At 40.9% G+C, this 22,774-nt stretch overlaps 2 protein-coding genes across 3 annotated transcripts in view; one reads left to right on the forward strand and one right to left on the reverse strand.

Annotated features, from left to right (window-relative positions):
* Positions 1-2,822: 2,822 nt before the first annotated feature.
* On the forward strand, positions 2,823-20,593 carry LOC309564260 (uncharacterized protein; the record flags this gene model as incomplete). The annotated part of the gene is made up of 5 exons (XM_082268885.1): positions 2,823-2,883; positions 4,750-4,959; positions 8,400-8,471; positions 12,743-13,018; positions 19,938-20,593. 5 exons carry the CDS (start codon positions 2,823-2,825, stop codon positions 20,591-20,593), a joined length of 1,275 nt encoding a protein of 424 aa, XP_082125011.1.
* Positions 20,594-21,324: 731 nt separating this feature from the next.
* LOC309564577 (C-type lectin domain family 2 member B-like) overlaps positions 21,325-22,774 on the reverse strand; it is a 29,915-nt gene continuing 28,465 nt past the window's right edge. For both annotated transcript variants that reach the window (XM_082269222.1, XM_082269221.1), the window contains exon 6: positions 21,325-21,549. In XM_082269222.1, the coding sequence (XP_082125348.1) occupies positions 21,432-21,549 (118 nt within the window). In that variant the 3' untranslated portion in view covers positions 21,325-21,431. The remainder of the gene's footprint in view (positions 21,550-22,774) is intronic.

A 22,774-nucleotide genomic window follows, 5' to 3' on the forward strand; every position in this document is an offset into this window, starting at 1 on the left:
TATATATATATATATATATATATATATATATATATATATGTATATATATTTTTTTTTTTTTTGGTTGTATGTGGGTAGTCAGCACCTTATTTACTAAGCTAAGGGAAAATTCCTTTGCACAGTGAACAGCCTGAAAACAAGAGACTTTCTCAGCCACTGATGTCGTATCACATCATTTCTTAAAGTAGATCTAAGGGCAAACTTTTTTTTTAATTATTTTGGTTACAGTAAAAGAGAATTAGAGCAGTTTTATTTTGGCATCTGTGTCCCATTGCGGTGATTTAACTTCCCTTACCTCAAACTTCTGTCTCATAGCCAAAACGGGAAGTGAGGGGTAATCTCTCCAAAGTGAAGGAACAGCTAAGCGCCCATTCAGACTAGCGCGACACGACTTGCTGGGGCGACCTCGGCGCGACTTGCAGGGACTTCATATAATTGAAGTCAATGCAAGTCGCCTCCAGGTCGCCCCAAAGTAGTACAGGACCCTTTTTCTAAGTCGGAGCGACTTGTGTCGCTCCTATTAGAACGGGTCCTGTACTATTCAATGGCGAGTCCCCTGACAAGTCGCGCTAGTGTGAATGGACCCTTATTGTACCTAGGGTTACCAGAACTAGTTTCCCCATTGGATGATTTCCCCTCTAATTCTGTTCTCATGACAACTCAATATTAAGAATTTTATTTCACTTTCAGTGAAACAAAGCAGGACAAAGAGAGAGAGAGGGTGATTTTTCCTAACAGGGACACAGACAGCAATAGAAAAAAAAACAGACATGTGTTCTATTCCCTCCCTACACTATCCACAACTTAAAGTTTTGCCTTTAGGTATACTTTAAAGTCTCACTCCAGGTTTAACTTCAGTTCACATAATGTGTTTGGTCAAAGCTGGTCCAATCAAATTATTTCCTTTACCAATATATGTGTCCACAGAGAGTATTGTAAAAAATGTATGTAGCATCAGCTACAGTACATACAGTATACAGCGCTGTTTTCAGACAGCGGAACAAGACTTCCTGTCCCTTTCCCAAAAATAAAATCAAAAAGATCTAGTCAGGTTTAACACTGCTCGGCCATTCACAGTAAGTATTAAAGGGATTGTAATGGCAGAAGGTTTTTTTTTTTTTATCCTAATTCATTTTATGCATTAAGATAAAAAAAAAACCTTTGTTTCCCAGCAGCCCCCCACAGCCCCCCTAATACTTACCGGAAGCCCATCTTATGCATGTTGCAGGAGTATCTCAGCTGCCCGGGACTCCCCTCCTCATTGGCTGAGACAGCAGCATGGCGCAATTGGCTTCCGCTGCTGTCAATCAAAGTCAGACAAGCAAACAGGAGAGAGAGAGGGGCGGGACGGGGTCAAGGCTCTGTGTCTGAATGGACACAGGGAACTGTGACTCGGCTCGGGTGCCCCCATAGCAAGCTGCTTGCTGTGGGGGCACTCAACAGGAGGGAGGGGCCAGGAGCACCGAAGAGGGACCCGCGAAGAGGAGGACCAGGGCTACTCTGTGCAAAACCAAATGCACAGAGGAGGTAAGTATAACATGTTTGCTAATTAGGAAAAAAAAAACAAGATTTTACACTCACTTTAAATTTCATGAATGAGTACAAGGCTTCCTATGATTGGCTGAGGTAGAGAGGTGGGCAGATTAAGTTGTGATCTCTGCCTATTCATTCAGAGTAAGCCTTTAATTCATTCTTAAAATACAAGGCATCCCATAAATGGCTGAGAAGCGCTCAGCACTATACAATTTTGATCTAGGAACAAATCACTGTCCTTTTCCCACTGCTAGAGCACAGTACTATATCATGGGATTGATTTACTAAAACTGGAGAGCTGTACATTGTAGCCAAAGTACATGGTAGCCAAAACTTCAGGGTGTTCAATTAAGCTTTAACAAAAAAAAAAAAAAAAAAATGGAAGCTTATTGGTTTCTATGCAGAGCTGCACCAGATTTTGCACTTTTTAGGTTTGGTAAATGAACCCCAGTGTTTGAAGCTGATGCTACTTACAATTTATACAATGCTCCTAGAATCTTTTACTGAAGTAAATAGTTGGTTTGGGCCAGCTAAGGTTATCATAAACCTGGCTTTAAAGGATAAATTTACCTTTGTAAAAACAAATAAATGAACATCTTTTTGCAGGTAAAAAAAAAAATATGCATTTACTGCACCCACAATCAGCAAATCATGGGTGCAATCTCTGGATGCGCAGAGCCACATTTTTTTTAAAATAGTGACAGCAGATGCAGGGAGAAGATCCCTGGAGACAGACAGGAGGCAGACTGAATGGAAACTGAGCGATTGCTCCCCCTAGTGGTCAATCTAGAGATATTGTTTAATAAAATACACACATCAAAAATGACTTTTAGGAAAATATTGTAATAATAAACCAAAAACACATGCTCAATTCATTTATGGCAAACTTTGTCTTTTAATAAAAGAATAAGGAGAAGGTGTGCACGTGCATCTGGTATAATTATGATTCATGTATGTGAAAATGAATGCATAATGTAAGTAAATGCTTTGCGTCAATGCAGCTAGGAAAGCTGTATTGACCACTAAGATTTTCATAATCCTCTTTATAGAGGTATTTTGTTACAGGTCCACAAAGCTTATCACATTGCACATAAGGTTAACAATTAACTTAAAAGGTTACAAACAATGTCTTCATTTGAAAACCTGTGAAGTGGAATAATTGTATGGTATAGGGCTAATGATCAAGTCCTTGATTCAACAATCTTCACACTGTATAAAAAGCTTAGGCAAAATCTAAAGACTGCAGTCCATTCCTTTTCTCTGGACTGACGGCTTGTGTACAGTCCACCATGAAGACTGGAATTCTTGCTACGCTGATGTTCATAGCTGCTGCTGGTTTACTTGTGGAAGGTATTGTTTATGAAAACCAAAGAATTATATAGACTCTTATATAGATGAATATAGTATATAACACATACCTGAAACTGAAAATTAGAGATTTTACCAATTATATTAGGCAACATTCTGAATGCTTTTGAATTTGCAAACTAAGGAAAATAATATGATATTATCAATAAGAACATATTTTGTGTCATTATTGCAACAATTTGATGAGGTTCTCATTTTTGTACATGCCTGATGTTCCATTATTTAATCAGAAAATGTATAGAGTCTCGTTCTATTGACCACATTTAAAGGGATTCACTTGGCAACCTTGCTATATGCTGATCATACAGCCTTTCTTGGGTTTTATTTGACTTGAGCAGAGTGATGAATATGCACTGGAGAGAGGATCGACAAGGTGTTAACATTGTGCACTGCTACTAAGCAAGAAGCACACTGCATATGTAAGTATTGAGCAATCTCAATATGAGCATCTAGGGTCAGTCCACCTCTGATATTCTGTTTTTTGTAAAGGCTGGGGAATTAAACCACCAGACAATTTCTATTAGCTCTCTGTGATTTTCTTGGTGGGATACGTGTTCTTGATATGCTGGTTCTACACAGAGGCCACTCTCTCTCTCTTTTTCATTTTTTTAAATTTAATCTGTTTTATGGAAAATGTTGCAAGAAGAGCTAAAACACACAAAGATGGCAAGAACATTCAAAACTGCCAGGTAATATGAACAAGTCAGGAATCATGGCAAGGAGATTTTGGTGTTTAAGTATACAAGACATATAGGCTGGGCTAACTCTGCCTACTATATTCCACACAATAACTAGAGTATCAATTTTGGCTGGACTGGACCAGATCATATGAAGGAACAAAATGTATAAATTGTTAATTTGGAATTTTTTTTTTTTTGTAGAAGGGAATGTGGTAGAACCACTTTCAAGTTTTAGTTTTAATTTTTTCCCTGATGAGGAGGAATTCTCTCTGTTCCTTACTATATGGGTATGATATATATATATATATTTTTTAGAGAAGCATAGCCAAAGCTTTTTTGTCAATACTTATTTTGTGGGTCACAGGAGTGCCAGTACTTTTGTTTTCCTGTGACCCAGAGTCAGATTATAGCGGTCATTGCCTGCTATAAGCTGACGCAGCAGCTCCGGATCCTCCCAGCTGCCCGATCAACAACTGGCTCCACCTCTTAGCATGTGGCTGAGAGCCATAGCCAGCTGCTCCCATCCTCTCTCTCATTTAATACTCCAGCGAGTGCTGGAAGAGCAGAGTAGAGAACGGTGACTGACAGTGACAGCTCTCCACTCTAAGCAGAACAAGATCTGAGCGATCAGTGGTCATTTGAGTGCTCAGTTCACGGTCTTAGAACCGATGTGGGACAGCTTCAGCATCACAGCGATGCTGCAGCATGGAGGTGAGTAAACTCCTCCTTTAAGGCAAAACACTTTACAAGAAAAATTGCACTCTAGAAGGAATTTTCCCCAGAGATTAGTGAATGGGGTTGCACATGCATGTGTACACAAAAATACAGTTTTCTCTGTTTCCCTGTATGTGATTGGGTTTTGCAAAGTGAAATTTCACCACTTTCACTAAGCTCTGGGACAAATCCTCTAGCACGGTGCATCTTCTCTTGCAAAGTGAACAGTGTATTTGCCTTTAGTAAATCAGCCCCAGTGTTGGTGGCTTTGAAGGGGGAAAGTGAAGGGCAATCTTTTCAATGGGGATACAGATAAATAAAAGAAATAATAAAATCACTTTTACGTAAAGTTGGGAAAGGTTAAGATAAGGTTTTAATCTTAAAAAAAAAAAGATTTTTTTTTTGAGTGACATAACAATACATACTGTACATGTTTTTGTGTTTCATATTCTAGTAAATGCTGATGATGGTGACCAGATGTGCCCACATGTATACCTTAAAAAGCATCCTGATGCCTTTCAGAAGACAATGAAGATGATGAAAGAAAGGGGAAGCTCTGTGGATTTCACTAAACTTCCAAGCTGCTCAGAAAATGAAAACTGTCCAGAAAATAGGTTATGCTGCCAGTCTCCTTGTGGAATGAAATGTATGAGGCCAGTCACTGGTAAGTGCCAGAGTCCTAGGGCATATCCAAAGTGAATTTCCCATTATAAAAGATAAAATACACAATTTTTTTGCAATGCATACCGTTTTTCTTCTTGTGACTCTAAAACTTTTGCATGCTTTTTTTATATATTTTTTTAAGCCTTTTTACAAGCATTTTTTAGAAAGCGAGATTACCTCTTGCACTTAAATTTCTGTACATAACTCTTATATAATAAATAAATAACTATATATAATAACTCAATCTCTGCAGCTGAAAATAATGGCATGTACATAGTCAGTTAGTATAACTAAAGGCAATTTTTTTTTTAGTGGAGAGGGATCAGAATCCCTGTCAGGTTTTTATTACTGCAGGCATCCCTGTTAAGGAGATTCACACTCTGTATTTGTCCCGGTGACCGTTTATACCGAGAGTAAAGTAAAGGAAAACCACAAATTTTGAGTTTTCACCAGCCCAGGAATAGAGTGGAGATCTTCCAATTGGGGCAGTATATATACTATAAGAGAAGGGAAATCTTCCTGATGGGATACAGATGGCAAAAAAGCTGACAGGGATTATATTAAAAAAAATTATTTTGCCTTTAGTTCTACGTTATCTTATATCTATAGTTAAGACATATTAACCCCACATAACATGGGTGCATGTCTTCATCAGCATTGGTGTTGTTACTGTATGCCCATTGTAATAAAACCTATTAACCCTAAGTTCCCCCTTGCCCTCTCTTTATGCCATTGACATCCCCCACCAAAGACTTCAGTATGGTGGGAAACCTGGAGCAAAAAGTGCGCCATGTTCTGGATTGGCTACAGGTGTATGAAAACAAGCACCTAGGCATGCAGACTGCTTCTACAAACATTTGTGAAAGAATGGGTTGCTCTAAGGAGCTCAGTGAATTCAAGCATGGTACCTTGATAGGTTGCCACCTGTGCAATAATTCCATCCTTGAAATTTCCGTGCTACTAAATATTCCACGGTCAACTGTTAGTGGTGTTATAACAAAGTGGAAGCAACTGGGAACACAGCAATGATAGATCATTAAAATGATAGAGTGGGGTCAGCGCATGCTGAAGCGCACAGTGCGCAGAAGTTGCCAACTGTCGGCAGAGTCAATAGTTACAGACCTCCAAACTTCATGTGGCCTTTAGATTAGCACAACAGTGCGTAGAGAGCATCATAGAATAGGTTTCCATGGCCAAGAAGCTGCATCCAAGCCTTACATCACCAAGTGAAATGCAAAGCCTCGGATATGCAGTGGTGTAAAATGTCTGGGTTTGGTGGTTGCCAAGAGAACGGTACTTGCCTGACTGCATTGTGCCAAGTGTAAATTTTGGTGGAGGGGGGATTATGGTGTGGGGTTGTTTTTCAGGAGTTGGGCTTGGTCCCTTAGTTCCAGTAAAGGAAACTTTTAAGGCGTCAGCATACCAAGACATTTTGGACAATTTCATGCCCCCAACTTTGTGGGAACACTTTGGGGATGGCCCATTCCTGTTCCAACATGACTGCACACTAGTGCACAAAGCAAGGTCCATAAAGACATGGATGAGCAAGTTTGGGGGTGGAGGAACTTGACTGGCCTGCACAGAGTCCTGACCTCAACCCCATAGAACATCTTTAAGATGAAATAGAGCGGAGACTGTGAGCCAGGTCTTCTTATCCAACTTCAGTGCCTGACCGCACAAATGTGCTTCTGGAAGAATGGTCAAACATACCTATAGACACACTCCTAAACCTTGTGGACAGCCTTCTCAGAAGAGTTGAGGCTGTTAGAGCTGCAGAGGGTGGGCCATCTCAATATTGAACCCTACGGACTAAGACTGGAATGCCATTAAAGTTCATGTGCGTGTAAAAGTAGGTGTCCCAATACTTTTGGAAATATAGTGTACTCATTGCAGGTATTTTCTGACAGTTTATGCAGGGTTTTATATATATCATGTACATTCACATCAGTCCCTGACCTCCAGGAGCTTACAATCTAAAGCCACCACCAACCAAATTAATCTACAAGCAAGTCTTGCAAACACACATTAAGTGTCATGGTTGGGATTTGAACCAACAACGCTAGTGTTGCAAGGCAGTAGTGTGAAACACTAAGCCACTGTCCTTAGGTCTTGTAAATATTATACCCATGCTATTCTGGGGATATAATTACTCTCTATGCGGACCTAGCGTCTCTGTTCCTTCATTTACTTTACTAGATAACTTTTTATGTTGAAGTCAAGAAAGGAGTACAGGGGGATACTATAGAGCAGCCTTTATCAAGCAAGGTACTTCCAGAGATTGCCGGGGTTCCTTGAGCAATTAGCAACTTTTACCTCTCAGATGAATAACAACTGACTGCGGGGAAATTTTTCCCAATAAACACAAATGTATGGAGCACTATTTCCAGCGCCCATATATACTACTCACCCTAATGTACTGTGAGTTGTATATATATATATATATATATATATATATATATATATATATATATATATATTCATTATTAGAAGAGGTTCCTTGAGCTCAGAAAGCTATTTCAAAGGTTCCTTCCCTTAAAAAAAAAAAAAAAAAGTTTTGGCTATAGTAGTTTAAAATTTCAAACTGTGCAGGCTGAATGTACCAAGTTGATTGATCGATCAAATTGAGTGCAATCAGCCTGTCAAATTTACTTGTGATTATCTTTCCCTGCTGGGAGAATACATTGTTTCAGCAGAAGGGATTCCCCTGTCAGCACCCATGGTTGCAGGAAAGAAATTTTGTCAATGGCCTGTCTTAAGCCTCGTACACACGATCAGATTATCGAACGATCTGTCGTCCGTTTTTTGTTGCATGCTAGTCTCAGGTCGAAAGTGAAGAGGTTACTTTCATACATAAATTCCCGTACGACAGAATTCAACTTCAGAAGTGATGTCATGTGTTGAATTGTTTTGTATGTGTTCTTTTGTTTCTGAGCATGCGTAGTCTTGCTCTTACGATTTTTTTTGGACGAAAACTATACTGATTAAACGGACGTTGTGTTGACGTACGATAAAAATTTTATAGCCTGCACATCCAGTTTTTGTCGTCCGAAAATCCGTAATCGGCTGTTGAAAGCACTATACTAACAATCTGAAAATCGGCAGATCATTCGTCAGATGAAATTTTCCTTCCGATTTTCGTATCGCGTGCACGGCCTTTAGAGTGTCATTCGGGCGATAACTTGGGCAGTGCCCAGCATCAGCCTCAGGGCTTTTGAATGTCTACAAATGGTAGGTTTTTTTTTTTACAGGAAAATAACATGCATAAAATAGATATAATCTATTGGGAAAGTTTTAACTGAAAAGAATGGTGGCAAGAGATTTAGGTGAAATATTTTTTGGGGTGGATTGACACTTAAGCAACATATTTTACAAAATAGATTTTTGGAGCTATGCAGGATTATTTTGTAACTATAAAGTATGTGTCTTGTGTTTTGTCTTTAGAGGAAAATGCAGAGGAGGTACTGGATCTAATACATAAAGACATAGAAGTAAAAGAATCCTTGGAACCATATGGTAAGAATACACCGTATGTATGAATACTGTGTGTGTGTGTATGTGTATATAGTGTACACAGTATAGTACAGTTGGAAAATTTAGCTTCAGTTAGCACATGCAGTCAATTGGCTGCAGCGTTGATCAGTGTATCCTGACCTGTTGTCAGAATACAATAGCACAGCAGGGAGAATTCCCTTGTTTTCATGCCTGTAATCAGAATTAAGTTTCTTGCTTAATAATTTATGTCTGTGGTTGGGTGGTTGCCTGAAGGTTGCATTAGGGTTTGTTGGATTTTCATGGTCTCATCCTCTGTTATGATGGACTGCAGCAATTTATTTATCTTTTTTATCCATTCTAGTGCTGGATAGTATGTGATTACTAGAGGTACACAGTTTTTCTCTATGTATTGTAGGAAATGTGCTCTTTGGGTTTTCAAGGCAGCCAGAATGTTTGCCTTTACTGATTTTGTTGCTGTGACATTTCTTCTCTGCATTCTGTTAGTTTTCTGAACTGTATTATACTGTACTATCTGACCCAGGAGACTGACTGTCTTCTGGGTCCGATCACATGTAGTGGTGTCTAGTGGCCTGGCTGTGTTTGAAGGGTGTGTTGGGGGTGGAAGCTGGAACTGTAGAGATTGCATCATTCAGTGGGTTTTATCTATATTTTGGGATGCAGTTTGTCATCCCTGATGAAAACTGTGTGGATTGATAGGTGACATGTATTAGGCAATGAGTGATTTTTTTTTAGATTTTCCTCCTCTGCTGTCCATGTGATGAAATTGTTGCTGTACTTTGGTAAGGAATTTGTTTAAAGTGCAGTAACGTGGCTACAATCCTGTTATCATGGAATATCAGGCTAAATCTAACTAGTCATATTCTCCCCCCCCCCCCCCCCCACATACCCATGCTGACTAATCTGTGAAAGAAAGATATATATACTTACGGTATCTATTTTGAGCCCTCACTGGTCCAGTCACGTGATTTGGCTCCCCTATGTCAGCCAGCAGAGACTGCAGGGGAGAGGATGGAGTTCTGACAACTGATAGGCCATGTGACCCCATGGATAGCTCACAGGAAGTTACAAGGACATGCCTAGGCAAATGACGTCATACATCCAGTGGTGGGATTCAAAAATTTTAGTAACCAGTTCCGACTTTCCCAGCAGAATGACCAGCGTGCCCCCTTTCAATGCACAGTGACCAGCGTTCCCCCTTTCAATGCACAGTGACCAGCGTTCCCCCTTTCAATGCACAGAGACCAGCGTTCCCCCTTTTAATGCACAGAGACCAGCGTGCCCCCTTTCAATGCACAGTGACCAGCGTGCCCCCTTTCAATGCACAGTGACCAGCGTGCCCCCTTTCAATGCACAGTGACCAGCGTGCCCCCTTTCAATGCAGTGACCAGTGTACATGCCCCCTTTAATGCACAGTGACCAGCTTGCCCCCTTTCAATGCAGTGACCAGTGTACATGCCCCCTTTAATGCACAGTGACCAGCGTGCCCCCCTTTCAATGCAGAGAGACCAGCGTGCCCCCCTTTCAATGCACAGTGACCAGCGTGCCCCCCTTTCAATGAACAGTGACCAGTGTACATGCCCCCTTTAATGCACAGTGACCAGCGTGCCCCCCTTTCAATGCAGAGAGACCAGTGTGCCCCCCTTTCAATGCACAGTGACCACAGCATTGCCCCCAATCATTGCAGAGCGCCAGCCACAACATTGCCCCCAATTGCAGAGTGCCAGCCACAGCATTGCCCCCAATGATTGCAGAGTGCCAGCCACAACATTGCCCCCAATTGCAGAGCGCCAGCCACAACATTGCCCCCAATTGCAGAGTGCCAGCCACAACATTGCCCCCAATTGCAGAGCGCCAGCCACAACATTGCCCCCAATTGCAGAGCGCCAGCCACAACATTGCCCCCAATTGCAGAGCGCCAGCCACATTGCCCCCAATTGCAGAGCGCCAGCCACAACATTGCCCCCAATTGCAGAGTGCCAGCCACAACATTGCCCCCAATTGCAGAGCGCCAGCCACAGCATTGCCCCCAATTGCAGAGCGCCAGCTACAGCATTGCCCCCAATGATTGCAGAGCGCCAGCCACAACATTGCCCCCAATTGCAGAGCGCCAGCCACAACATTGCCCCCAATTGCAGAGCGCCAGCTACAGCATTGCCCCCAATGATTGCAGAGCGCCAGCCACAACATTGCCCCCAATTGCAGAGCGCCAGCCACAGCATTGCCCCCAATTGCAGAGCGCCAGCTACAGCATTGCCCCCAATTGCAGAGCGCCAGCCACAACATTGCCCCCAATTGCAGAGCGCCAGCTACAGCATTGCCCCCAATGATTGCAGAGTGCCAGCCACAACATTGCCCCCAATTGCAGAGTGCCAGCGATCCCCGCGAGACCCATGCACTTACCTCACGGACGGTCTCGCATTCGGCTCCCCGCGTCTCCGAGTCCTCCCGCGGCGCCTCCTCCTCGTCCAATGGCACGGTGTTTGCCTTTCGGCCAATCAGGAAGCGGGAGGACCCGCTCCCTGATTGGCCAGGAGGAGGATCATGTGACAATAGCGAATTCTCATTCGCTATTGTCACAGAATGGGCGGGTCGGGCGCACTGCTCCGCCCCCCGGCCGCCACGTCTGCCCGAGCGCGGGACATTCAATTGTCCTGCACGTCCTCAGACGCGCAGAGGGATTCAGCCGGTTCTGCGAACTTGCAGAAAGTTAGCCACCGGTTCTATGGAACCGGTGCGAACCGGCTGAATCCCACCACTGCATACATCCCAGGTGTCCTCCGCAAGGTTTTTTTCAGCTGAGCAAAGCCTCCTGCCTGCATGCCTGAGCTAAGGGCCGATGGAATCCAGGAAGTGAATGCTACATGAATCATCTGCCCTTACTCAAAATGGCCACTGCCAGGGGGTGTTTTTCATAGTGATTTCTCAGCAAAATAAAACATGGAGACATGAATGGATGGGTGAGTTTGCTTTGAATATTACAAATTAATTAAATAGTTTTTTTGGTTTGTGGTGCTCAGATGCAGTGTAGTTCTGCTATAAAAGGCATTTTTTGTGCTTGTGTGTTAGCCCAAAAAAATTAAAATGAATGCAGTCACCCCTTTAGGAACAGTTAAGCTGCAACATATTATGTTTTTTTATTCTTTGGTTTAGATATCCTTAACTTTAAACTCCAACACAAAGGCTGGTTCACACCTATGCAGGTTGCAGTTTGCATATTCCAGGTGCATTTTGTATTTTTCAATACATATTTTTGTTCCATTGAAGTCCATGGAACCAAAAACCTGAAAAAAATCCCTGGCCCTTTTTATAAAATGCACAGATGTGAACATGACCTATAGTAAAACCATGTTAAATGGACTGTAGTGTGTTTCTGCAAAACTGAAAACGCACTAATAAATGAAAGTGCTAGTACACAGCGCTTTATTGATTTATTGATTTAGCACTAGTAAATGCATAGATGCGAGTCAGGCGTTAATATGAACTTAAAATACAGAGGAAACATGCTGGAACACCCATTAATGCACATTAGTGCATGAAACACATGCAAAAGAAAATGTGTTCTAAATGCAAAAACTGCATCTGGACCTTTCCTTAGGCTTCATTCACACTAATGCATTTTTTCATCCTTTTTGCATGAATGCATTTCATTTTTTTAACATGGGTTCCTATCAAACACTTTCACATCAATGCATTTCTGTGCCTCTGCATTTTTGGAAAATGTTGGAAATTTTTTTCCTGCAAAATGCAGCATTTTGCATGTAATAGACTTCATGGATCTGCATCCAAAAAGCAAGTATTGCATTTCTACAGTGATTTTGCCACGATTTGCGTTTTGCACTTTTAAATCTGCCCAACAACAATTTTTCAAAAAAATAAACCCCATAAAAAACACAAAAGGCAAATCGTGGCAAAATCATGGTAAAGTCACGGTAAAAAACGTGGAAAGCACAGCAAAAAACACTACATAAATGCTCAAAAGCAACACGCATAGGTGTGAATCGAGCCTAACAGTAATATACAAGTTCCAGACTTGTATGTACTAACAGATGTGACCAATAATTCCAATCCAGCTACTCAATATCATGTATGCTTTTCTTCATCTAGAGTTCATATGCTATGAAAAAATATTTGATTAGGTAAGATTTCAATTCATCTGTAATGCATTCATAGACCTTACATCATGTCAACTAGGTTATTGATCATTTGTGAAAGCAAATAATAATATTAAAAGAACATGGTAATATTACTTTCCTATGCTTTTGTTTCACCAGTGGAGACTGAAGATGACAAGAAATTTGGCATGTGCCCTGAGAATTATCTCAGAACACACCCAGAGTTTAAGGATAAATTGCACAACGAATGGCATAAAAAACACCAGCAGCACAAACATGATGGCCAGTGTAATGGCAAAGATTGTTCTTTAAAGCACAAAAAAAAATTTGAAAAACTTTTGTCCAAGGCTGACTGTAGCGTGGATGGAGACTGTTCTAATCAAATGAGGTGCTGCAGGACCATGTGTGGGAAAAAGTGCATGAAGCCAGTGTTCAGTAAGTACCTAGTAGAAATTGATATAACAAATGTGGCAATGACAGTTATGAAAAAATGGTTTTTCTAAAAGGCTGTATTCTGGATTTGTGAGTAGATCTCACAGTAACAACAAAACCAATGTGATTTTCCTCTCCCACAGTAAGTGTAAATGACTGTTACCAGTACAGTAAATGCATACCGTTAGGCTCCTTTCACACTAGCGGACCATTCAGATCCGCCTGTCAGTTTTTCAGGCGGATCTGAACGGATGCCCCATGCATCTCTATGGGGCATCGGATGTCAGCAGAGACATGTCCGCTGACATCCGCATCCGATTCGGTCAGTCAAATCTGGACAGATGGAAACCCTATGGAAACCAGCAGATCGGATGGGATGGACAGATGTTCTCATCCGATTCCCCCATAGAGAACAGCGGGGACCTGACAGCTCTGTCTCTGCACACAGCCTGGAGACAGAACTGCCATCCGCCTGCTCAGCGGGGGATCGGGGAATCCATCCTCGCTGAGAAAAACGGAGTCCGCCGACAGACTCCAAGTGTGAAAGGGGCCTTATTCTTAGTGTGCTGGAGTAGAGGTCAGATTATTTGATGGTCCTACTGTAATTGATGTATTTGATGTATTGTAGAGCATGGGGCTTTACCAGTCGTTATAGCCTTATCCCCTCAATATGCAGAACTAGCTTGAGAAAATAAGACCCATGTGGCTTGTCACAATGTTAATTTCATCAACAAAAATATTTTTCCAGACTAAATTAACGCCATTTTAGTCAACTAAAATAAGATTAAAACTAAAACAATTCAGATGACTATAATATGACTAAAACTAAAATGGAATTTTAGTCAAAAAACTATGACTAAAACTAAAATGGAATTTTAGTCAAAAGACTATGACTAAAACTAAAATGGAATTTTAGTCAAAAGACTATGACTAAAACTAAATAGAAATTTGATGTCAAAATAAGCACTGCACTACCACATAAGAATAAGTAGGGAGCATCTACTAAGCTGCTAAAAGAAAAAAAAAATAAGAAAAATACTTTTCTTATTTTTTTCTTAATATTTCAAGTTGGTAATATACCTGTATTCAGGCAATATGTGCCTGTTACAGCTAATAAAGTTTACAGCTTTTCTTTTTTTTTTTTTTTTAAGTTGCACTTCTGTTTGTCAAAAAGCAATATTTTTGTTTGTTTATAAAAATTAGTTTTATTTAAAAAGTCATTATAGATCACAACGGCTCAGACCCCGTTCACACTGGGGCGACGCTACTTCCCGGGGCGACCTGTGAAGTCGCGGTGCCCTGCTCGCACCGCGACCTCGGAGCGGCCGGCACGGACTTCATATCATTGAAGTCTATGCAGGTCGCTCCGGGTCGCCCCAAAGAAGCTCCGGACCCTTTTTCTAAGTCGGAGCGACTTGTGTCGCTCCTATTAGAACGGGTCCACAACTTCTCTATGGAAGGCGACCTACGGCGACCTGTCAGGCGACCAGGTCGCCTGACAGGTCGCCCCAGTGTGAACGGGCGCTAAATCTGTGTCTGTAGTGCATGTTCAAGCCTTAATATCATAAATAATTAACGTTATTAGATTTTTACTCTAGGGGTTTTTAATGAGTTTGGCAATTCTAAAGAATTGCTTAAATAATGCATTACAATTTAACTAAACCAATTCTATTTTAGTCAACTTAAATGTAGGAGATTTTAGTCAACTAAAATATGACTAAAACTAAAAAAATCAAGATGACTAAAATATGACTAAAACTAAAATGGCATTTTAGTCAAAAGACTATGACTAAAACTAAATAGAAATGTGACGTCAAAATTAACAATGTTTTGTCATCATGTTATCACAGATGATTTGTAGCAACTACTGAAACAAAAAATACTAGGCTGCGAAACATTAATGTAGAACTCAAAACACAAAAATACTAACCGCGCTAGTTTGATATAAAAGCAACAACTTCCAGTGTGACAACACAGTAAACAATAAAAATATAAATAAGTTGCGCTAGAAATGACGTGAGATTATGCAAATAAATATACCTGTAAATGTGACTATAGGAGTAATACACAAGTTAGAATATAAATACGGTGCAAAAAATATTGGCATAAATAGGTGACCATGCAAAATAAAAAATTAATATGAGTGCAAAAGAGCATAAAAAGCAAAAATTATATCAATATTACAACAATGTTTTGCATCTAGACCATGCAAATTAGACAAATGGCAAAGGGAAAAAATGTGCAAAAAAATATAAATAAACATAAATTCCAGTGTAGGTGATAAGAAAAATCAAGTGAAAATTGGTGACAGTCCCAAAAATTGTGAGATGTTTGCAGAGATCTCAAACAGTATCCACCGCTGGTGTGACATTAGCGCAACTTATTTATATTTTTATTAATGTAGAACTATAGGCAAAACCTTTTTTTTTTAATTTTGGATTGAGCAAATGAGGGTTATGACCCCTGTCAGATTTCTTTTTTTTTGGCCATCTATGTCCCATTGCGGAGATTTTCCTTTGCTTCCTGTCCTATTGCCGAACAAGAAGTGAGAGGAAATCCTTGTAAATTAGGGGAATTCCTTGGAACCCCCAGGTCACCAGAACTAGTGTCCCCATTGGAAGATTTACTTTTCTGGGGTCAACCCAAAATTTTAGACTTTCTTTTACTTTCACTTTCAATGATAATAGTAAACAGGACAAATAGAGAGGGTGAATCTCCTTGACAGGGGTTCTAATCACTCTTCAATCTATCCAAAACTTAAAAAAAAAATGTTTTTGCCTTTAGTTATACTTTATTATCGCATGTGATGCAGCATCACCCTGAGTAGTGATCCACTGGCACCAAACCTATTAAAAAAATATATTTCAATCTGTCCCGTTTCTTCTGCTATGCCCTACAACGGTACAGCATTTCCTGTCTTTGTATATACTAGAGAAAAAAAAAGTCCCGTCTTACAGTCCTACTCTTAATGTCAGTGCTTTATATGTCTTTATAGGTCATTTTACAGCACTGCCCTCATAACCACAGATATATCAACACACAATTTAAAGTGGTTCTAAAGGAAAAGTTTTTTTTCTACCTTATTGCATTTTCTACATTAGGGTACATAACCTTTTAATGGTGGCTTCCCCCAAGCCCTCCAAATACTCACCTAAACCCCATCTCGGTCCAGTGCTGTGCACATCTGCAGCAGCTCTTCTCCCCTCTCCTGGCGCTCACAGACTTGGCTGAGAGCAGCGGGATCCATTGGTTCCTACTGCTATCAATCAAAACATGTGAGCAGAAGTGGGGTGCGGGGCGGTGTGTCTAAACAGACGCAAACAGCCCAGCTCGGGAACCAGCATGCACAAGTGCCCCCCATGGGAAGCAGCTTCCTATGGGGGCACTCCCAGGAGGGAGGAGCCACAAGGACCGATGGGGAACCCGAGAAAACCAAAACGATTGCATAGAGCAGGTAAGTATGACATGTTTGTTGTCTTTTTATATTTTTTTAAATCAAGCCTTACAATTACTTTAATTAGCCTCATGAAATAATGAAAAAGGAATTTCTTAGACCTTTAAGGACACCTTGCATTTAGGGATGTATTTACAAAAAAAAATGTACATAGCAATTAACCCAGTGAAAGTGCATGTGCATACTGTAAGATGTATTGTATATATGAAAATGGAATTCTCCGTACATCCCAACTTTTTGAGATGAGAACGAGGGACACCTATTAGCAAAAGTATGTAGCTATAGGACACACCCCCTGCCACACCCCCTAAAGGAGAATTATACAAAATAAAAAGTTTACAAGTGCTTTTTTTTTTTTTTTTTTTTTTTTGAAAAATTCTTTTTATTGTTCCTTTACATTTGCTTTTGACACTTACAAATGCAGCAATTTAGAATTTGGATGAAATGCTTAGCACAGTAAAACACTTTTTGAAAGATAAATAGTGCATTTTATATACAACTATATAGATGAGACCAAAATGAGGGACAAATGAAGAGGAAAAAGGGACAGAGGGAGATTGTCCCAAATCAAGGACAGTCCCCCCAAATCAGGGACAGCTGGGAGCTATGGATTTCTTTGTATTTTACTGTACCAGCCCAGTTTCCATGTAAAATATCCGCTGTTTTCTACATTATGGGGTCTGTTTATAAAACATTTGTTGGATGAATTTCGCACACATTTGTGCAGACTGCATGATTGTTTGCCGCAAGTATTGTAAAAGATTTATTTCTAAGTTTGTCAGCTCCATCTTGTGGCCAAAAATCCAATATAGTTTTCTTACAGAGATCCTAAAGTCTTGTTTTTTTTTTTCTATAAAAATAACAAACATATTATACTTACCTGCTCTGTGTAATGGTTTTGCACAGAGCAGCTCACATCCTCCTCTTCTTGGGTCCCTCTTTGGTGCTCCATGCCCCTGCTTCCTGTTGAGGGCCCCTAGAGTAAGCAGCTTGCTCTGGGGGCACCCGAGCCGAGCCACAGCTCTGTGTGTTTATTCAGACACAGAACCATGGTTCAGCCCCTCCCTCTCTCTCTCTCCTCATTAGCTAACTGACTTTGATTGACAGCAGCAGGAGCATATGGCACTGCTGCTCTGTCTCAGCCAATCAGGAGGGAGAGTTCCGGTTGACCAAGGAACTTGTGGACATCACTGGATCGAGATTGGGCTCAGGTAAGTATTGGGGGGGCTAAAGGGGCGCACTGAAGGTTTTTTAATCTATTGCATATAATGCATTGAAATTAAAAAAAAAAAACTTCTGCCTTTACAACCACTTTAAATACCTCAATGAGAAATCCACCTCATTTTGGCCACTAGATGGAGCAGACAATCCTAGAAATTAATCTATTTCAGAAATGACTATCAAATTTAATGCAGCCTGCATAAATGTGTGATATTTATCCAACAAATGTTTTATAAATAGACCCGTATGTGTGGCCATTTTCTTTATTTGTTTCTATTATTCTTTCTTTGGCTGTAGGGCTACGTAAAGAGAATAATCAAACATAATGTAGATATTAAAGAGTAACTTTGCTGAGAAAGAAACATTCCCCTCTGGGTGAACAATGAGCATTGCAGGGATTTTAACAAGTATAAAATTTGCAAATTCCTACCTGTTTTGGCTCTGAAGAAAAAAAATGTTTGTTAGTATATGTCAATGTATAGTGTGAATGTGAGTGACTTTTTCATTATTGATCAGTTGATGCATTGACATGGCTCTAATTAGGAAACGAACAGGGTCTGCATTCCTTTGGAAGTGATTAACCCCTTGGGAGTATCTCACCAAAACATAATTTTTGATGCAGAGCATGCCCAAAATCAGATTTGTATTTTAGTGCAGACTTGTGAGAAAATCAGTGAGCCAATCACACATTTCTGGGGGCATTCTATAGAACAACTGTGTACTGAATGCCCCCAGGTTGCCATATTACATTGAATTTTACAGAAAAATTACAGCACTGCAGTTTGCAAAGAAAATGTCATTTTTAAAAACATTCAACGTGGCCTGGGTAGCAATTGTATATGCAATATTATTTTATTTTTATTTTTTTACTATTTTTTTCCACAAAGTGGAGTAACCCTTTAACTAAAAGTTAGATTTTGTTTGTATTTGATATATTAATCTACCAAGCCAAATGTCAATCAGATGGATGGTCTCATTGCATGCGGTGGGCAAATGTTGTTAATTTCTGTATTATATCTTTGTCTACACTATATTGTCAAAAGTATTAGGAGGCCTACTTTACACGCACATGAACTTTAATGGCATCCCAGTCTTAGTCCGTAGGATTCAATATTAAGTTGGCCCAACCTTTGCAGCTATAACAGCTTCAACTTTTCTGGGAAGGCTGTCCACAAGGTTTAGGAGTGTGTCTATGGGAAGGTTTGACCATTCTTCCAAAAGCGCATTTGCGAGGTCAGGTACTGATTTTGGATGAGAAGGCCTGGCTCGCAGTCTCCACTAATGCATCCCAAAGGTGTTCTTTTGGGTTGAGGTCAGGACTCTGTGCAAGCCAGTCAAGTTCCTCCACCCCAAACTCGCTCATCCATGTCTTTATGGACCTTGCTTTGTGCACTGGTCCAAATTTGTTGGTTGAGGGGGATTATGGTGTGGGGTTGTTTTTCAGGGGTTGAGCTTGGCCTCTTAGTTTCAGTGAAGGGAACTCCTAAGGCGTCAGCATACCAAGACATTTTGGACAGTTTTATGCTCCCAACTTTGTGGGAGCAATTTGGGGATGACCCCTTCCTGTTCCAACATGACTGCCCACCAGTAGCCAAACAAGGTCCACGGACGAGCAAGTTGGGGGTGGAGAAACTTGACTGGCCTCCTGACCTCAGCCTATTAGAACACCTTTGGGTTGAATTAAAGCAGATACTGTGAGCCAGTCCTTCTTGTCCAACACCAGCGCCTGACCTCACAAATGCCCTTCTGGAAGAATGATCAAACATTCACATAGACACACTCCTAAACATTGTGGACAGCCTTCCCAGAAGAGTTGAATCTGTTATAGCTTCAAAGGGTGGGCCGACTTAATGTCGAACCCTACATATTAAGACTGGGATGCCATTAAAGTTCATGTGCATAAAGACAGGCGTCCCAATACTTTTGACAATAAAGTGTGAATCTCTATATCATGGTTCCTGTTTGAGAAATGTTCAAAGACCTAAATATTACAAATCCTCCTAAAATTGTAAAAGGGCAGTAGCCAATCAGCAACTGGCTAAGTGGAGCAAGCTGTATGCATCTGCTACCCATTTTCCAAGCCACAAATCCAGGAAGGTTACTGAATTCCTTCAGAACCTATAAAGATTAACACTAAATATCTTCTTTCATAATAGGCTGTTACAGTATTCCTGTTGTAAACATACATTTTCTTTGTATTCTGAGCAGATACACTAGAAAATTGACTTGTTTCTTTGAATTTTTCAGCTGAAGAAGATTATAAGAAGTCAATGTTTGGAGAAAAGGACGAGAACAAGCAGAAACGAGATCTAGAAACACAAGAAGAAGAACCCGACAGCCCTCCTGAAGAAGAACTGGATCATGATAGCAGCCAATGTAAGCATGGCAAATGCCAGAGAAAAAGAAAGGGCCATAACAGAGACCAAGAAGAAGAATCTGAAGAAGAAGATGAACATGGCAGGGGCCATGGGAAAAGAAGAGAGCATGGCAAAGGACCTAAGCATGGCAAAGGCCAAGGGAAAGGAAAAGAGCATGGCAAGGGCAAAGGGAAAGGGTTACAAGAGGGCAAGGGACCTAAACATGGCAAGTGCCATGGGAAGGGAGCTAAGCATGGCAAGGGCCATGGTAAAGGACTAGAGAATGATGATGACGACTCAGAAAGCCAGGAAAATAAAGGCCAGGTTGAAGAGGGAAGTGAAAATTTAAGAGAAAAACGGCTTGCTAAATTTCGACCAGATGATGAACAGGGCAATGGAGATGGACATGGATCACCAAATGGAGAGGGAAGAAGCAAAGGCAAAAAAAAGGGCAAAGGTAAAAAGGGGAAAGGTAAAGGCAGAGGCAAAGGGAAAGGCAAAGGGCAAGGCAAAGGGCAAGGAGGAGGACCTGAAGAGTACCAATAATAATCTGTGGAATAACCTTAGTCCTGAGGACATGTAGCACAGACCACAATTTATATGTTATGTTATTTGTTACATGTAGAAAAAATGCAAGCATTAAAATTTTTAAAGCATCAATGTTTGTCCTTCTTGTATTGCCTATTATATTACCACCTGTCAAATCTTCTGCTCTTTTGTTTCCTCCCCCCTCTAGTGCCACATTTGGCACCATTCATGGGTTGGGGGGAGGTAATGGGTACCTGTTTTTGACAGGTACCCTTCCCCACTTCCAGGATACGGCACCGCTGCGCCATCCATCGGTAGTTTGGCTGCCTCCTCCGCCGCCGAGCCAATAGGAATGCGCAGCACGCTTCGCACATGCGCTGTAGGGACCCGCCCATGAAGCCGCAAGGCTTCACTGCCGGGTTCCCTTACCGGCAATGGTAGTGGCAGCACCCGACAGCCGATGGAAACATTGGCTGCGGTGCCGACATCGCTGGAATCCAGGACAGGTAAGTGTGCTAATATTAAAAGTCAGCAGCTACAGTATGTGTAGCTGCTGACTTTTAATTTTTGGAGGGGGTGGAGGGGGTGGAGGGGGGGGCGGAACTCCGCTTTAAGGTTTAAGCAATGATGCAGCAGAAACACAGTTGTCATGAACCATATGCAGTGAATCTAACAACCTATTACTGTGTACTGGATGTAACCTTAAGAAGAAAAATACAACAAAGCACTAGTTTAATTAATGGTGTTCTTATTGTTAGCAATTATTAGGGTTACAATTTTTTAAACCGTTCTCCTTGTCAGAGCACTTTTCCCAAGAAAAACAGGAAAAAGAAAACAGAAAATAAAAAAAGTTACTTTATGTTAAATAGCGGGTCATGTTCTTTTCACATATCCATTTGTTGGGGTTATAGCAGCTTTCAGCCGACATGTCTCTTCCAAAGGTGGCACACTTGTGTTCATTAGATGTAATAGATCTAAATAAAAGTGAGAAATTACAGGATAAGCATTAATCACATTCAACAGATATTGACAAAAGCAACCCTTTCGCTAAAACTCCTAAAAAGCATGTTACCAGTGAAAGAATTTAGTAAATACTCACTTTTCCCGCTCCCCACACCCTGAAGGTCATTCCATTCAAGAGGGATTGTCCACCAAAGTCTTCTTCTGAAAGCAACACATCCAGGAGTTTTGCTCTCCTGATCCCCAGCATAATTTATTGATTCCTCCAGCTAATCTCCACGTCACAATTGTGCTCTGTAATGATGTGTAGGTCAGAGGAAGGAACCAGTAAACAAACACTGTGTGGATCAAGAGATTGACACTCCTACAGAAGTGTTGGTTTAAAAAGAAGACTGGGGGATAATTCTTTCTGAATAGAGCCTCTTTCAGTGGCACAAGCAGTGGGAACGGTAATGCTGGCCATACACTAGCCGAAAAATCGTTTGAAAATCTGTCATTTGGTCCATTCGTTCATTTTTCGTCCAGTTAATGGGCACATTTAGAAAATCGGTTTTAACTTTTCAGAGCCGGAAAATCGAAGGAACAGTTTGGGAAATTCTGCCGAACAAACAATAAATTGAAAGGTTAATGTGTTTCTCGCCCGAACTGTTTGCACTAGGCATATGTGACAAACTGAACGAAAAAGTGATTCATTTATGTCCATTGAACGATTTATCGTTAAAAATTCGGTCATTACATGATGGCATGATTGTTTGCTCTCACGGCCAATTTTTCATTTTTTGAAAATGAGTTTGAACAATTTTTCGGCTAGTGTATGGCCAGCGTGTCTTGACAATTTTCTTCAACATGGTTTTGGGGTTCATTTTTAATACGAAGTTGCTTAAAATGTCTAATTTTATGTAGCTATTACTGCCAACTCTCCTATTTGTCCATAGTTAGATTTACATCCAGGTATGTGCAATGTTCCTGGAGTGCTTTGTATCGCTATTATTTTAATGCATATGTAAAGTTAAAATCTTATTTCACTTGGTGAGGGGGACCAGGCAGGGCTGCCCCTTGTCCCCTTTGCTGTTTGCCCTGGCCATAGAGCCCCTTGCTGCACAAATTAGGGCCAGTGCCTCTGTGGTGGGCTTTCTGTATGGGACCTTACATGAGAAAATATTATTGTATGCGGATGATATGCTGCTGCTATTGGGAAACACGGGACCCTCTTTGCGGGCAGTAATGCGCATTATCACT

The sequence above is a fragment of the Pelophylax lessonae genome (assembly GCF_965119305.1).
Source record: "Pelophylax lessonae genome assembly, chromosome: 9".
Classification (NCBI taxonomy): domain Eukaryota; kingdom Metazoa; phylum Chordata; class Amphibia; order Anura; family Ranidae; genus Pelophylax; species Pelophylax lessonae.